Raw genomic sequence first — 18,324 nt, forward strand, 5'->3', positions numbered from 1 at the left:
TCAATTGCATTATTAAGAGTATGACACCCTTATTTTATTCTTGAAGTCCGTCAAGCTGTCATATAAGCTCCATCTCAACAGCATAGTGCAGTTTAATCTGCATCTCTCTATGTATTATGTATCACCAAAAAGCTTTCCTATAAACTTTAAATGGGCAAAACGGTGCGTTACAGGGCAAAACCTGAGGAGGAATATGACTATTTGCGTGTGTATGTGTGTGACAGAAAAGGAAAAGCACATCAAAACTAGCAGGTATTAAACCCCACACGCACTCGCACTGATGATATTATCTAGTTGGCTAAGGAAACATCTGCAAACAAACGACTCAATTCAGAAAGCATCAAGAGCTTAAAAATGCCGGTAGTCAAGATTCTTACAAGCCACGAGCAATACAATGTCACTGCGCATGCGTAATACTCCTATACCCGGTGAAGTCCACGTCTGGGGAATTCACGCGCGGCTAAACGTTACCTCAGAACAACAAAAATGAAAGAGAAACTGAGCGTTCGCGGACCACGCGCCACACCTAAAAAAAAAAAAAAACCCTCGCGCTGAAGTATTGCCTGCCCGTTAAAAAAAAGGCGAACGTTCTCGTTTCCGTTCTAAGCCGGAAGCGGAACTAAGGTGGGCCACGAGGAAGCGCTTCCGGTGGAAGTGGCGTGCGCCGCCACCGCCGCCGCCGCCTGGGTTGGTCGTCTGTCGCAAGTTCTCTCCTTGTTCTTGCCGCTGCGTTGCGTGTCTGGCGAAGGAGTCCAAAGAGACGGGTTGCCGGCTCTGCGTGACCGGGGGAGGTTCGTCGACGAGGCGGGGCCAGGAGGTGTTTCCTTGCGTTCCGGTAGCGGCAGCGACAGCAGCAGAAGAGCCCGGAGGGATGTGGCGGAGGCAGCGCTGATGGTTGTCGTCGCTGTGACTCGGACACTCGATAAGGGGTTTGGCGGCGCCTTCCGCCCGGGCTCAAGGAACGCTTTCTGGCCGCACAGGGCGGCGCGGAGGGCGACCCTCCTGCATCGCTGCGGCCGTCACGCCTTCCCGGCGTCTTGTGGCTTCCCGTTTCCTTTCCTGGGTCATCCCGGCCGCCTCCCGAATCTGGTCAAGTCGGTGTTTATTTACCGAGTCCACCCGATCGATCCAGAATGGCTTCTTCTTCCGGCAACGACGACGATTTGACCATCCCACGGGCGGCGATCAATAAGATGATCAAGGAGACGCTGCCGAACGTGCGAGTGGCCAACGATGCCCGGGAGCTGGTTGTGAACTGCTGCACCGAGTTCATCCACCTCATCTCCTCCGAGGCTAACGAGATCTGCAACAAGTCGGAGAAGAAAACCATCTCTCCGGAGCATGTTATCCAAGGCAAGAACCTTCGCCTGGCCTGCTTGTTCACACACCCTGAAACTCCTCCCAGCCTTGATCTTTAAGAGGATATTTTGTTATGATCTTAGAATCCATTAAGCTACAACTTTTAATACACCGAAAGTATGCCCTTCATCTCCCCATCCTTTTTCCCATTAGCCCTTATAATTTTTAATACACTGAAAGTATGCCCTTCATCCCCCACCAATCCTTTCCCCATTAATTAGCCCATCACTTGCGTTTAAAATATACTTGCTATACTTGCCTGAGATACTCATCTGCACTTCAGTATCTGCCTCTGCTCCCTATTAAAGCTAGTTCATTGCATATTTCATCCCTTCTGGCAACTTGGTAATAGCAGAAATAACAGGTAACAGGCAGGAGCTGTTTATCTGGAAAGTTTTGTACCTCTTAATTGTTGTAGTGTAATACGTTTACATAAAAGAGGCACTTTGCAGATGTCAGCTTAATTCTAAATCATATTTTTAAAAATGAAATGCCTGTGTAGAATTCTGTAGCAGTAGTAAATTTTGCAATTGGAAAAAGGGAGGTACTACTGATTTTTATGCAAGGCTGTGATATTTATTGCTTTGGGGATGATCTAAAAGAAAAAAAGGCTATATGAGGCTGAACAAATATTTATGTTAAAAACAGGCATGTTTTCTATTTGAGAAGAAGGCTAATTATAATTGTTTGTTTCCTGTAACTTTCTAAAAACAATTTTGTTCTCTTGTTCTCTTTTGTTTACCTTTTTATGAAACTTGAAGGATCCTAGTCAAAGAATGTTAATCATGGTTCTTTGCTGATTCTCACATGACAACTCTGAGTAGATGATTAATTCTTAATTGTGTTATTAACTTTTCAAAAAGGAATGATTATGTTGGTTTCTACATTGTACTTAGTGAACAGAAGACAACAGTGAAAGTAACCAAGGTCTTGGTTTCATTCAGCTGGTTTTTGATAATACTACTTTCAGAATCAAGACAGGTTTGTTGCTTTAAGAATAGAAAATGAAAAAGCTGCAAAAATGAGAGTAGTTCCGCTGTGCTATATCAACAGACCAGCATTTTTTTTCCTTATAGAGATCAGCTTAATAGCATGGAAGGCTTGCAAGCAGACAGACTCTCTCCCATAGCTGGTTCTTGGCTTTCTTATATACTTATTTGACATCATGTTATTCTATCAAAACCATGACTTGAGTAGATGACAGCCACACCTCAAGGATGGTTTGGCTGATTTTCCTGCACATAGCAAACAATTGGCTTAGATTATTTTTATGGTCTCTTCCAATTCTATAATTCTGTGGGATGCGTGTTGAAAGTTCTGTACTATTGGTATTAAACCTAACCACTATTTTATTTTAAGAAAATATTTTTTTATTTTTCACATTTTTGAACCACCCTTCTCCCTCAAAAAAATATTTTCTGTAGTACACAAATTTAAAGACTGCCTTGTATAATTCACTTTGTTTACAGCTGTCAAGAAGCACAAAGAAATGCAAGACATAGAAGTTTAGACTATTAGACTATAGAATCACATAGAATGATTCTAAGGTTAGGACTTCCACAGTACCTAATTTTCCAGCTGAGACTGGTATATGGTCCCCCAAATTGAGAAATGGATAAAACATGCACATTTCAGCATCCTGTCACAGAACGATGGCTGTATTTTGATTAAGCTTGGGCATGTAACTAATAGTGTCTGTTCAGTTTTGCTCATAGATTTGCACATAGTTACCCAAGGTTGAAACTAACATCCCATTCAATATATGCATGCCCAAGACTTAGCACACTTTGCTGGCCTGACTAGCAAAAGAACTGAATTCTGATTCATCTTAACATTTTCTACCTGTTCCTCTGCAGTGATAACTCTTTGGAATTAACTTTGTCCAAGTTCTCCTGCTTGAGCAGGAGGCTGGACTAGAAGACCTCCAAGGTCCCTTCCAGCTCTACTCTATTCTAATAGAAATATATCTATACACAGAAGCCATCTCTACCTCAGACCCAATGTTTGCATAGGCCAAGACCAATGTTAAACTGGGTGCGTCTCTTTGCCCTCCCATTTCTGGTTAAAGAATATTTGGTTTTATGAGCGTTTATGTGGTTCAAAGTCCCAGGATTTCTCCCTGTTGTATTAGACCAGGCTTGTCAAACTCATGACGTCACGTGACATATCGTGACTTTTTCCCCATTGCCGGTAATGGGGTGGGCGCGGTTTCGTCATGATGCATCCAGCCTGCGGGCCAACAGTTTGACATGCCTGTATTAGACTAAGCCTAAACTCATGCTTTTATGTACACTGGGGATTCCCATTCTTTTGGCTGTGAGGGACAAGGAAAATGATGTACAAAGAAGCAGGTAGGGAGATACCAAATGAATGGTGCAAATAAGTATCTTAAATATTTGTTTTCCTGGACTAATCAGAGTTACTATAAGTTGATCTCTTCTGGCTGCCGGTAGTTCATTAACAGAGAAACTTAACATATTTACATTTTTTGTGAGTCCTTGAACTTTCTTTCATTTTTACTTATTTACTGCATTTGGTTTAAAATGATAGCTAGGCATGACATTGCAAGCATAGAAGTTAATGATATTTTTCTCATTCAGCAGTTGAGGGTTTTTAGTAGTTTGACAAAATGTACAATATCTCTAGCCTAATCAGCCCAAAAGTATATATTTATCGGTTCTTAAACCTCTGGAAAAGTGAAATGATGCAAAATTAAAAGAAGTCATTGGGTTTTTTTTTAAAAAGAACAAGAGATTCAGCCATTAGCACATTATGAACTTTAAATGTTTCTGCACAATTTAAGAAAATATTTATTCTGGACTTGCAGAGTAGTTTCGCTCTTTGATGAGGTCTATATCTTTTTTGTCAGCAGTGCGGCAGCATCAAAGCAAAACTCTTGAGAAAGCCAAACCTATCTGAATAGATCATTGTATGAGAGAAGAGATAAATCTTGCTGGTATTTAGAACAATTCTAAGACTGTATTATTTTTAAAAATCACAGGAATGGGTTGGGTTCATATGAAAGATTTTTTTCCCCTTTGTTATGAATTACTCTGATGATGCAGTATTGAATCTTGTGTAATGTGGATTCAACATTGTTGATCAAATGTTATGAAATAAGCATCAAAATACCCAACGTCGCATTAGTATTGAATCCACATCTATGTCGATGTAATGAGATACAAATGATTCAGTCGTCCCAGATAAGCTTTGGATTTAATCAATATTTTGCAAAATAGGGGTAGTCTTCTTACAACTATTTGATTAGCGACCATTCACAGTTACAATGGCACTGAAAAAAGTTACAACCAGTTCTCCCACTTACAATCTTTGTAGCATCCCCATGGTCACATGTATTCAAAATTCAGGGGCTTGGCAACTGATATGTATTTATGACAGTTTGGGTGTCATGTAATCGCCATTTATGACCTCCCCAGCTAATTTCTAACAAGGAAAGGCAGTGGGTAAAAAGCTGGATTTGCTCAATGACTGCCTGATTCACTTAAACACCAGAGTAATCATTTAACAGGTGCACTGATTTGCTTAACAGCTGGTCAAAAAAAAGCCATAAAATTGGGTGTGATTCACTTAACAATCACCAGTTGTCGTTAGTTGAGGACTACTCATCTATAGAAATATATAAAGTGTATATATGAATAGTTATATGTGTATGACAGTTTACTGGAGATATCATCATCATCATCATAAATAATAATAACAACAATGCCAATGGTGTTCAAGTGGTGCTCCAGTTGTTGTATCTGTAATACCATCAAACATCCACATCTGCCTAGTCCAGGTCCTTGGTAAGGACTTGATAGGTAGACAAAATGCCAAATCCAGTCTGAACATCTGGCTGACTGTGTGATGACCCATAATAATAATAATAATAATAATAATAATAATAATAATAATAGTAGTAGTAGTAGTAGTAGTAGTAGTGGTAGTAGTAGTTGGAAGGGACCTTGGAGGTCTTCTAGTCCAACCCCTTGCTCAGGCAGGAAACCCTAAACCATTTCAGACAAATGGCTGTCCAGACTCTTCTTAAAAACTTCCAGCGTTGGAGCATTCACCGCTTCTGGAGGCAGGTTGCTCCACTGGTTAATTGTTCTAACTGTCAGGAAGTTTTAAGAACAGTATAGGAAATGGACACAGTTGTTTACATAGAGATTAGCTTCAAGTGAAATATTTATGATAGATTGTACTCAGTTGGTGTGCCTTTTTATCGGAGGAAGTTGGCTCTCTCTTTATTCCTCCATTTACATCCAAAGATTTTATATCAATAAAGGGATTTCACCCCAACTTTTTTTAAAAGACTATCAACATAAAGATTTTGCTTTATGACTTATAAATATTATGTGACCAATAAAAATACACTCATCATTTTATATTCATTTACAGACTGCTGGTTATGCTAGATTGCTATCTTTTTATCTAAAATTATTTGACTTTAATCAATCGTGATTATTTTTTTTATTCCTAGCATTAGAAAGCTTGGGATTTGGCTCCTATATCAGTGAGGTAAAAGAAGTCTTACAAGAATGCAAAACTGTAGCACTAAAAAGAAGAAAGGCTAATTCCCGTTTGGAAAACAGTGGCATTCCTGAAGAAGAACTCCTAAGGCAGCAACAAGAGTTATTTGCAAAAGTAAGTAGGGAAAACAATATAAACACTGCACACTGTAACATTTTTTATTAATTAACTAAAGTAATTAACATCAACATCCTGCTTTTCTTCCAGGAACTCAAGGTACATAGTATTTCCTTCTCTGCAACAATGCTTTGAAATGCCTAGGGCACGGGTGTCAAACGTGCCACGTCACGTGACGTGTTGCGATGTATCGCAACTTTTCTTGCATTGCCGGGGCTTCGGTGGGCACGGCCTTCGCATGATGCAACCGGCCCATGGGCCGGCAGTTTGATACCCCTGGCCTAGGGTAAAAAAGGGAGTTATTAGCCCAATGGCTGAAGGTGGAGTAGACTCTAGGTCTCCCCTAATTCCAGTCCAGCTTCTTCAGTGCATACCATAATGGCTCTGATTTTGTCTATATTTCTGTAAATAAATGTCACCTTCAATGAAAATGGATTGGCTTGCTTCAAGCTTGATAGCCTTCAGAATTTTTGGAACTGCAGCTCCATGCATACCTGCCAGATTGGCCAGATTTGGCTACTTGCCATTTCAAAAGACCCATTTTTCTCCCTTTCCTTTCCTTCTTTTTTCCTTTCTTTTGTTGTAATCTTAGACTATGTCTTAGAAATGACTTAGGCATCTTCATACTTCTCTCAATCTCATACATAATTAATTGTGCCCTTAGATTTGCATTAATTCCTTTGTCATGTAAGTAATTTATGTAATTGAGACAAGGTCATTGCTAAGCAGGTGCTCATCAAGCAGTCACAAGTGTCATTCATCTTGGAGGCAAATGGCCAAATCACTTCATCTGTTCTTTCTTATCTCATTCCCATCTTCCCATTCATATCACCTAATAGTATAATTGTTGCCCTGGATTGCATTCATTAAGTGTGTTGTACAATTTCCTTGTAAACTCATCTCTGATTCTTCCACTATCTCCTTCCAGTGGAATATAATATGCAGCTATTCCTAATCTGTACACTTTTACTGTACTTTCATACTCACCCATGACAACCTAAATAATATCAGGTTGTACTTTCTGACATACATTGGAGCCAACACATTAATATTTAAATCTACACCTTCATTTCCTTACACATATTCAACTGTTCCACAAAATCAGATCACATTCAGATTTATTACATTCTTCCACTTTTTCTTAATTTCTTTGACACACAAATATCTGTTTCTTTTATTTCCTTTTTTAATTCGTGCTATTTGTCATTTTATATTCGAAATCACAATCTATATGTCATGGTCATTGCCATAGATACTGATATTGCGGCCTTCACATAAAGCATTTAGTACCTGCTTAGAGGAAGAATGGACTGGTTTACTATCTCTAATTATATCTCTGACCCTTGAAACATTTTCTGCTGTCAATAATGGCAGTACTAGTCAATTTTGGTACAGTTTGGCCAGTATGCCAGAAGTGCAACAAAAGTCTGCCCCAAGTGTGCTATGAAAGCTAAAATCCTTAATCTAGAGTCTATCTTATATGCCAACATAGTTACATACAGTTCAGCAACTTCGAGGTATACATAATGTATTGACATGCAGAGAATAGAATAGAGTAGAGTAGAATAGAATACAATAGAATAGAACAGAATCTTTATTGTTACCTTAAATGTACATTAATCAGCATCATTAAAATGAAATTTTGTTGCATTCAGCTCTCAAAAAAATACCATTATGCATATACCCACATACACATATATGACACACAGAAACATCACAAGTCTAGTTCAAATGTATACTTATACTTGGCGGGGGGAAAATCCTGCAAATTTACAAGACAGATGGCATAAGGAACAAAGCTGTTACAGAATCTAGTACAGTGATAGCGAATCTTTTAGACACCAAGTGCCCCCAAACTGCCCCCCCACTGGTCTACCCCCGCTCCATCCCTGCCCCACCCCCACCCACCCACAGGGCTACCCACCACCTCCATGATCCACTGCAATTTGCCCAGGCGGCCCAGCAGCGTCATGGTGGCCACGCCTTCCACCCGTGCCCCGCAGCATCATCTGTTTGTGACAGGGCACAAGGGCAGAATCTTGTCCCCACTGCCCGGCTGTGATGTCCTTGGCTGCACTGCTCCAGGCGGGCCATGCCTGGGGGTGACTCTCCGGGGGGATTGCTGGTATGAAGGGGGCCGTGGGGGAGGTAGGGCTGGGGCGATGGCATGTGTGCCCACAGAGAGGGCTCTGAGTGCCGCCTCTGGCACTCGTGCCATAGGTTTGCCACCATTGATCTAGTAGTTCTGCTATAAATACTGTAAAACCTCTTTCTAGAGGGGAGAAACAGAAACAGACCATGAAGTGGGTGGGTATGGTCACTAACAATGCTTAGAGCTCTAAGCACATAGCACTTACAAGCAGTATTCTGAATAAGGGGAAGTGAGCTTCCTATAATCTTCTCAGCTGTATGGACTTTCTATCTGTTGCACTGCTACCACCAAACCAAACAGTGATGCAGTTTGTTAAAACGCTGTCAGTCATGCCTCTATAAAAAATAGTCAGGGCAAAAGGAAAAAGATGTGTTCCCTAAATCCAATGCAGGAAATGCAAACGCTGGTTTGCACGCTTCACTAAAGATAAAGTATGAGGAGACCAAGTCAGATGTTAGTTATCTGCACCCTCAGATACTTAATACTATTGACCACCTCCACAGCTGCAGGCCTGATACAAAATGGCGTATGACTGTCAGTTCTTTCTAAAATCAACAATGATCTAAAATAAAGAGTGCATTAATGTCATCTACAGGTAGACCTTGTTTAACAGCTGCCTCAGTTTGAAGTTATAATGGTGGTAAAAAAATAAATTTGATAAATGCCCACATTTACAGTCTTTACAGTGTGTGTGTGTGTGTGTCATGTGTTTGCTATCACAGTTAATATTCATTCTGTACTTGACCCACTTTTATTTTCCTTTTTCCCCCTTGCAGAGCAAGCAGTTGTCTAAGCAACTCTTATCTATCACTTCTTGAGTTGTTTTTCTCTGCAGTGAGCTTGTTTCTAAAAAGTGCTAACCCCAAGTTAACAAGCTCAGTTCTGTGACCTTAATTAGCCTGCTTGCAGCTGCTACCTGTAACAGACAAGATTTTAATTGCTTTCACACCTTCAACTTTTATTTTGTTTATCTCAGAGAGCATGCTAGACAAACAGCAGTAGCACATTCCTTTCAATGTATATTTCCCATTGTATGCCTGCTAACTCTTATAATCCCATTTTCTCCAATGGATATAAATAAAAAACATTACTTCTCTTTCGGCTAAGTATCCCGGTGCCGGGATGAGCATTCGAAAGGAGTGAGAAGTGCCTCCCGTTTGATCCTGGTGACACCTACCTAGATGAATGTTTAGGAAGTTACTGTGTGAAGACCTGATTATCCTCCTATGCCTTGCAGTAGGTTGAAAGTGGAACCCCTGTTGGATGGGGTTTTTGCTTGTGTGCCTATCTTCAGGCTGCCTGTGAATCTTTTTTTTATATTATTCTAATTTTTCTTTTCTGTAATCCACCCAGAGTCATCAGGAGTGGGAGAGCCTCCAAATTGTAATAGATAAGTAGGTCGACAAGCAAAACAGGCTTGATATCCCAGAGTTATTGTTTTAGAGCAGGGTCGCCAACCCCCGGTCCTTGGACCAGTACCAGGCCACAGCATGCCAGCAACCGGTCTGCACGAACAAGCAAAGCCCCATGCGCGGGATGCAGGCAGCACACAAAACAATGCACCCTGCGGTCCGTGGGAAAACCTCTCTCCACGGAACCGGTCCCTGCTTCCCAAAAGGTTGGGGACCTCTGTTTTAGAGGAAAAGCTTCTATCACTCTCTGGCTAAAAGTTACGTAATCCTCCCTTCACAGCTGGTAGGCGTATAGAGATGGGCGGGCACTGCCTCAATTCATTCTAAACGTCTTGCTTTACCTTCCTAGGCTAGACAACAGCAGGCAGAGCTGGCCCAGCAGGAGTGGCTTCAGATGCAGCAAGCGGCTCAACAAGCCCAGCTTGCTGCTGCCTCTGCCAGTGCGATCAACCAGGCAGGATCTTCTCAAGATGAAGATGATGACGACGACATCTGACATGTCCCAGGCTGAGCTTTCAGTCCTCACCGAGAAATAGTTTTCCTGCACAACGAAACCAGTGACACGAATGCTTGCCTGTAACTTTGTCTTCACCTTGGACCAGCCGTTGGTATTTTAAGGACGTCCGCTGTTGTGTGCTGTACATGTCGAAACCGTCTTTTTGAACTTTTTGAGGACTTAAGGTTCAGTATCATATCAACTTTGGATTTTTAATGGTGTTTATGGGAATTTTAGACAGCTGTGCGTCATTTATTTGATCAACAGTGTTACAATAACGTTTATAAACTATAGCAGAATTTATACAGAAACTCTACATTCACACTTGCATCTCTCTTCCCTTTTAACCATAGAATCTTGTGTAAACATTTTTAATTTGTGTTTTTGAAATAGGCATTTAAACTGCTTTGGGGAGAAAAAGCAAAGGGTTCAGTGTACTTTGAATTCTTTGTCTTTTAAATAAGGAAAGAGATACATGGCAATAAATAACATTGCTTAATATCACCAATCTGAGAAATTATACATTTTTGCCAAACTAGGAAAATGTATGTTTAATAGCCGTTGTACAGCTACATGATTTATTTTTTTTTTGGGGGGGGGGGGGTAATGGGGTAAAAAAAAACAAAACCCAGAACTTTATTATGATATTGATTCAGTGTTCTGAGCAAAACAGGTATTTCATTTCAAATGTTCCCCAATTTGGAGAATTAAAATGGTTCTTGTTTAAAAGCTGTTTAATTTTAACAGTAGATGGGGTTACAAGCGTGGTTTAAGCATATTAATGCACATGCTATTTGAAGGAAAAGTAAAATTTGGAAGAACAGATTTGTTTTTAATTCTGTTTGATAGGAATGCTTAATTAAATAGGACTATGAAAGCAAACATTGGAATTAATGAGCATGCTCACTGTCAAAGGAATCTTTATTTAATTCTGATTATTAAAGTGTTGTCAGCACAATGTTAACAATTTTTCAGGCTAGTCTACCAATAGAGAAGTTTTATCTTGTCAAACTGATGGCTTCTATGTTCAAATAGGGGACTAAATAACAATTTAATTGCAAAGTTTAGTTTGGTGGCTTGAAAGTTTAGGCTGGTCAACAAAACCTGAATGAGGAATATCTTAGGGTGAGATTTTTTTTAAAAAAAGAGCAGTACTTAGCTATTTACAATTTGACAATATACTTGAAAAAAAGAACCTCATATTTTTCTGGTACTTTTTTGTAGAGGAAAAGTGCAGTGTCAGGTCTTGCATATGGAAACATCGAACATTTTTAAAGCGATAAGATTTTGATGGTTACAGAGATATGCAACTGAAAGGCAAAAACCATCCTATCTGCGAAGCAGAGGACTAAATATGACATGTTGAATAAAAGGCCTGACTGCAATTTAAATTTTAAGGGGCTTCTCGTGAATTAACTTGCATCATTATTTATACACTGGTTATTGAGAAATATGTTAGTTTGAATGTTAAGCTGGGGAAAAAAAGATGGGTTCAATCTGTTAAGTATTGGGACAAGATCTAGTTGTCATGAAGGTTGATGTACCAAAGGTAGAAACACTAGGCTAATGAAACCATGTTAATGTGCAGTGTTGGCTTTTCTAATCTGTACTATGATACCCTTACTCTTCCTGTTTTAAATGAAACATTTTTTTTTAAGCAAGAACATTTTCTTTTCTGATGCAGAGTTCAGGTTAATATTTTGCTGCATCTGGCATGTATCATAAGTTTGAATCCTTGCAACTTTTCCTTTGGACATTCTTGTGCTTTTTCATATGCTGTATTCCTCAAGCAATAAAATTCAAATGTGTTTTTATATTTAATGCTTGAATGTTCAGCTTTTTGGGGTAATGTCACAGAGAAGCTTGACACCATTCATATTTGGATGAATTATGCAACTTTTTTTATAGCAAGGATGAAGTAACCAAAGAGATGTTCAGAAGAGGTCTTTTATTCGGGCCAGTCCTTGACTGATCATGTAATTTTCTCTTAACTACTCTTTCCCCAAATGTACAGGTAGTCCACAACGTACAACAGTTCATTTAGTGACCGTTCAGAGTTACGTCACTGGAAAAAAATGATTTTTGACCATTTTTCACGCTTACAACCGTTGCAGCATCCCCATGGCGACTTGATCAAAATTCAGACAATTGGCAACTGACTCATGAGGGTTGCAGCGTCTCAGGATGCTGTGATCCCCTTTTGCAATCTTCTGACAAGCAAAGTGAATGGGGAAGCCCGATTCACTTAACAACCAAGTTACTAATTTTAACAGCTGCAGTGATTCACTTAACAACTGTGGTAGGAAAGGTTGTAAAATGGGGCAAAACTCACTTAACGAACATCTCATTTAGCAACATAAACTTTGGGCCCAATTGTGGTCGCAAGTCAAGGACTTAACTCTAATCCCTTCTGACTGCACCACTTGTATTTTTGTTCATCAATTTAGGTCACCGGTAAAGAACCTTGTTGCTTTCATTTGGGGAGTTTGTGAAAATATATCAATTATTTCAACATTTTAAAAACTAACCATTTTACAAGGTACTTGATGCGACCCAGTACATTCACACACAGATACTTCCTCAGCAGGAGCTTTCTGTTTTGTGTAATAAGAAAAATTCCTTCTATTCCAGGCATGTCAAACTGCCAGCCCGCGGGCCGGACGCGTCACACGGAAGCCCCGCCCACCCCATTGCCGGCAATGGCAAAATTGTCCCGATACGGGTTTGACACGTCTGTTCTACTCAGACATTGAATGTTTCGGAGACGGCTGTACAATGATAAATCAGTTACTTCTCCATGATTGATTCACAAATATTGGTGAAAAGAGAATTGTATTAATATTTTTATAACTTTCCAAAATTAAGCAAGCAATGCCAATTACGTTTAGTCAGCAGAAACTAAATACAGGAATCAAATTTTTCGCTTGTCAGCCTTTTGCTAAGATCAAGTGCAGTATTGTTAAAACAAGAATCAAAATACAAATGTTGCTGGCATATCTTTCAACTTCCCCTATATACGTGTTCGAACAGCTATGTTATAAAAATACATTATTTCCAATAAAATATAAATTGACAAGTCCCTTAAATATAGAAATACTTTCTATAATCATTTTCCATCATTTTCATTTTCCACAAGTTTGTATTTTCTGTCAGATATCTTACTTCTGGCAGCACTCTACTTCACTTAGTTTGTCAAAAATGGTGCACAAACAGCAAATTAATTGGGAGCGCTTAATCCTACAGTACTGTTGAAACAAGAGGCAGAAACTTGGTCAAGTACCTAAATGATAACCCAAATATAAGACCAGGATTTATTATATATCCCAAAGCCAGTGAATTAATTGTGGCCAACTAAGTTCCTTTTATTAATGGGCAAGCAGGGGGCGGGGACAAAACTAGACAAACCTTTAACTCAAATAACACAGGTACAATGCAAGCTTTCAAGGTGTCCTGAGATCTCTAGTACCAAATGTATGGGAGAAGAAATGAGACCTTCCCACAAAATTAGACCAGGAGTTGTCTAACCTAAGGCAGGGAACACCATTATGATCACTGACCAGTCCAGCGTTGGGGAAGAAATATAATAGGTGAAATATATTTCAAGCCATTATTTTAAGAGTTTTGCCAATTTTGTCTCATAAAAACAACAAAATCAGGAAAACTCAGTCTATTGGGGGTAAATGTTAAGGGACAAAACAGCTGTTTAGAATTAAATTTGAAGTTGGAAACTAAGTCACTGGCAGTTTTTGTAGAGTCTTGATTACAACTAGCATTCTGGGGCAAAAAAGGGCAAAGGGCGGCATACAACCCCCCTCCCCATGGGGATATGCACAAATGCAGAATTCAGAGGTCCTTTAAAAAAAAAAATTGGAGGAATACACAGGTTCCTGTTTATAGGTAGTCCTCAACTTATGACTACAGCTGAGTCCAAAAATTTCTGTTGCTAAGCAAAATCATGGTTAAGTGAATGTTGCCCCATTTTATGACCTTTCTTGACACAGTTGTTAAGTGAATCTGGCTACCCCATTGACTTGTCAGAAGGTGGTAAAAGGTCACGTGACCCCCAGGACACTGCAACAGTCATAAATACAGTTGCCAAATGTTCGAATTTTGATCATGTGACTATGGGGGGGATGCTGCAATGGTTGTAAATGTGAAAAAAAACACATAAGTCACTTTTTTCAATGCCATTGTAACATCGGTCACTAAACAAATGGTTGTAACCAAGGACTACCTGTACTCAAGAAGACACCAGATCTACATAACATAAGTATAGCTAATTGGTCAGGTATAAAAATATTTTTGTTTGTTTGAATTTGTTAGCCACCCGCCTCCCAATGAACTGGGTTCTTTGATCGATGGAACTATTGCAGATGATTTTTCAGGTCCCCCTTTTTTTAATCCTTTCATTCCAATGCCAAATAGGAGATTGCTTTTGCATAATTCGGTTTTTTAGTTCCCATTTGGGAAGAAACTGTTTTTATATGAAGCCCAAAGAAGATCTGATGCTATCTTTTTTTTTTCCTACCTTAATTTCTGCTTCCTGGAATTCTGGTTGAAAGAGGCAAATCAGTTCCTTCCTAATAAAACCAAGGGTACCGTACTCAATTTTAGGAACAGTTTAGATCTTTACAAAGGAGGCATTGGAAAAGATATTTCTCAGTGTCTATGTGCAAGTGATTGTCAGCAAGACAGGGTAATTCTTAACACTGAAATCTTTGGGGATGAAGTTTAGTGCTTCTGGCCAAGTAGTAAGGGTTCTGGGGCTAGATTATAGTCCAGTCTTGAAGATAATTCTGCAGGACACTTTTCATAGGGAGAGAGATCCAGATAGGGCGGAGTTAAGGATGGTGCGATATTTTGCTGATAATGACTCATTCACACCAAAAAGAGGCAATTGTTTTGCAATCTTGCAAACTTCAAAATAGGTTGAGCAATAGCCTGCAAAATTGTAGGTTGTGCTGTGGCAAACAAGTCTGACAGCCTATTCATCATGCGCAAGCTACAACTGTAGCTTAGTGAGCAGTTAATTTATTGATCTGAAACTCTAAGATTTCCTACAACAGCAAATAGCTGAAACATGGAAAGTCCCAAATATAGCTCAAGCTATATATTCAGTTGGTTCAGAATGCAGTAGCCCAGAGTTTTGCGTTAGCGTAGACTTGTGCTCAGGTCACCTCTGTTGCAGGAGCTGCACTGGCTGCCAATCTGCTTCTGGATACAATTTAAGGTCTGGTTATCACTTTTAAAGCACTACATGGCTTGAGGCCATGCTGTTTGAAGGGTCACCGATCCCCCACTACATCTCTCCTGATGGACAGGAAGGCAGGGTATATTATAAATGCCATCTACCAGGGATGTAAACCTAGCAGGACCACAAAAAAAGGACCTTCTCCATAGTGGCTCCTTCCCTATAAACCATCATTCCTCCAGATGTATGAGGTCCCCCCCCCATCCTGTGGCTTTTCCAAAAGGCCCTGAAGACACAGTTTTATCAACAGGCCTGGGGACCACAAATGGAGATGGAGTCGATCATTTGATTGATCTGATTGAGGAGTTGTTGGTATGATTTTTATTTGGTGTTTTTTTTTTAATGTTATAAGCCAACTGGAGTCATCTGTTGCGAGCTGGGGAAGCCATATAAATCTAGCAAATCTGATTGTGCTTTGCTTCAAATGAGCCACTTCCAAATATTATCTTGCTCCCAGGACTTCAAGAATGTTTCAGTTCTCTTTGCCTAAGTAACAATTCATGAGTATGTCTATGAAGGCCACCTTCATTATTCTCTACAAAAGCAAAGATTGCATGCAATAGTTAATAGATTAATCTGTCTTTTTCTCTGCTTGTTTCTGTGATGGTTTGTTACCATAAAGAAAGCAATATTCTCTGAGTAAGGATGAGAAAACTGCATCTTCTACATTAAAAAAATAGTGGCATCAGCAAACTCATGGAAATTATATAATTTGCAATTCTCTCTCTCTCTCTCTCTCTCTCTCTCTCTCTCTCTCTCTCTCTCACTCACTCACACACACACACACAGAGAGAGAGAGGGGGGGGGAGAGAAAGAGAATCGAAATTGAACATTCTTGGCAACAAAGAAATGTGGAATGACTGCTCAAGACACAAGAAAAATTGAAAGACAAAAAGGATGAATGAATTGGCTGTAACGGGCTGATACTTGCCACACGGATCTTAAACTGGGTTATTTTACATGGTAGTATTTTATACTGTTTAAAGTTTTCACATTTGAAAGATACTTGTGGGAGTACATTTGTCATACAAGGAGACGTGTTACAAGAAAGAATTAAAAAGCTGCAAAATGAGTTAATAAGAGGTTTTTTGAAGCGTATCTACCTTCTAACTCTGGGTGGCAAGTTCATTCAGTTATTCTGCAAATTGCCCATTATTACTCAAGACACAGATCCTCAGAAGCATATATGATTTGAGATTATGTAACAGCTTTACGCAGTAAATGTCTACCTTTACCCAGTAAATGCCGTGGCCAGTTATTTGATAAAATGGAAGGGTGCTGAAGTTTATTGTTTAATTATTTAATTGCCATTTATAGTCCCTTGTTTTCTGAAAGGAGCTCAATAATGGCACACATAATCCTTCTATCAACCTTTCAGATATTCTAATGAAAAGGAACAGGGTGATATCATCCAATAAATGTCACACTTGATTCAACATTCGAACCTATTTCACCCATCACTCAAAATACAGGGTCATGCAGGATCGGTTGCCCAACGTGCTAAGGCATATTGTGGTTGGATTTGCCCTATCATCTGAACCCTGGTCAAAATTGCAATTACGGTGGAGAAAGACCCTGAGCCACAATCTGCATCTACGGTTTGTGTTTGGCTCTGCTGTCATCTGGATTCAGGAATGTTTTATGGTTATGCCGCTGTCAGCCAGAAAATGAGGCGGCAGTATTTCCATGCTTCTTGGATCTTTTTAAACCTCCCTCCCCCAAAATGAGATAGCTAGAAGGATTATGCTTTTTTCCTCTTCAGCACATTGTAACTCTGATCTGGATCAGGCCATCCTAAGCCTATATTAGTTTTTAATTGTAAAGGTGGCTGGGATACCAGCCAGGGTGGATGGGGCCCATTCAACATAGTTTATGCATATAGTACCGTACTGTAAGGGACAGAAACAGTCTAGCTGTTGAAATTTCTGTAACCCGGTTCATTTCAGTAAATCTTAAGAATTTCTGTGCAATTCATGTCCAAATATCCCCATCCAATTATGCTCACTTATTTAGTTTACATGGTATTCTTGACCGTTGCACTATCCTGAAAGGGCAGATAAACAAAGGTAACCAGAGCCAGTTTGGTCTAGTGAACAAGGCTCCAGAGCAGAGATTGGGAGTTCTAGTTTCCCCTTACCCATGAAAGCCAGCTGGGCCAGTTACTCTCTTTCAACCCAACCCACCTCACAGGGTGATTGTTGTGGACAAAATAACAGGAGGAAGTTATGCTCACTGCCTTGAGTTACTAGTAAAAATAACAAAAGTGGGATACAAACAGAGTGGTGTAATAGTAAAGGCATCAGGCTAGAAACCTGCAGACGGTGAGTATAGTAGCTTCTCATTGGTGTTTAATTAACAATTTTGTTCAGGATTTTTTTTTATATAATTGCCATTCATTGAAGACTTTTGATCATATTTCTCTAAGATATTTTTTAGAATGAAGGTACCATTCAAATATTTCTAAAATTAAAAAAAATCATTTGGATAGAAAGAAACATGGTTGTTGGGCTATATTTTTTTCAGGGATGTTGGACAAATTCTTCATGTATAAGATAAGATAAGATAACCTTTATTGTCATTTTTTTTTTTACTGTAGGCACAATGGCACATCAAAAATGAAATTTAGTTGCCCGCTTTCAAAATGAAACACATACATGACACACACCTAAAACATACTATATACAACATATGTATAGACCCACACCCGTAGATATACATAACAAATAAATATTAAATACTGTCCATCTTGAATATATAACGGAAGGAGAAGGCTTGAGAGTTCACAAGGTTAATGCATTAACCATGTTCTCATGTTCTCTTTTAAGAGATGTTGGACAAATTCTTCACGTTCTCTTACTTTGTGTATATTTTAAGACCAGTTTCAACCGCAAATTACAACATAACAAATTATAGTAACATAGTAAGGGCAATAAACTTTCCAGATGTAATCTCAAAATATTTGTGTTAAATGTTGCATTGATTAAACTGTATGCAAAATCAATGC

The 18,324-nt window shown here is 39.4% G+C and overlaps 1 protein-coding gene across 1 annotated transcript; it reads left to right on the plus strand.

The window, feature by feature from the left end:
- The first annotated feature begins 679 nt into the window (after positions 1 to 679).
- Positions 680 to 11,890, plus strand: DR1 (down-regulator of transcription 1). The gene is made up of 3 exons (XM_039348524.1): positions 680 to 1,353; positions 5,843 to 6,006; positions 9,923 to 11,890. The coding sequence occupies exons 1-3, from the start codon at positions 1,134 to 1,136 to the stop codon at positions 10,067 to 10,069; spliced, it is 531 nt and encodes a 176-aa protein (XP_039204458.1). The 5' UTR covers positions 680 to 1,133; the 3' UTR covers positions 10,070 to 11,890.
- The last annotated feature ends 6,434 nt before the right edge of the window (positions 11,891 to 18,324 follow it).

This window comes from Crotalus tigris, unplaced genomic scaffold (genome assembly GCF_016545835.1).
Source record: "Crotalus tigris isolate CLP2741 ecotype Arizona unplaced genomic scaffold, ASM1654583v1 scf7180000018155.2402879, whole genome shotgun sequence".
In the NCBI taxonomy this organism is placed as follows: Eukaryota; Metazoa; Chordata; class Lepidosauria; order Squamata; family Viperidae; genus Crotalus; species Crotalus tigris.

Bases quoted from the DNA above. Each gene is read 5' to 3' on its own strand.
- DR1 (XM_039348524.1), top strand. From the start codon at position 1,134: ATGGCTTCTTCTTCCGGCAACGACGACGATTTGACCATCCCACGGGCG. The intron at 1,354-5,842 runs GCAAGAACCTTC...TTTTATTCCTAG, and splicing joins TCCGGAGCATGTTATCCAAG to CATTAGAAAGCTTGGGATTT. The intron at 6,007-9,922 runs GTAAGTAGGGAA...TTACCTTCCTAG, and splicing joins AACAAGAGTTATTTGCAAAA to GCTAGACAACAGCAGGCAGA.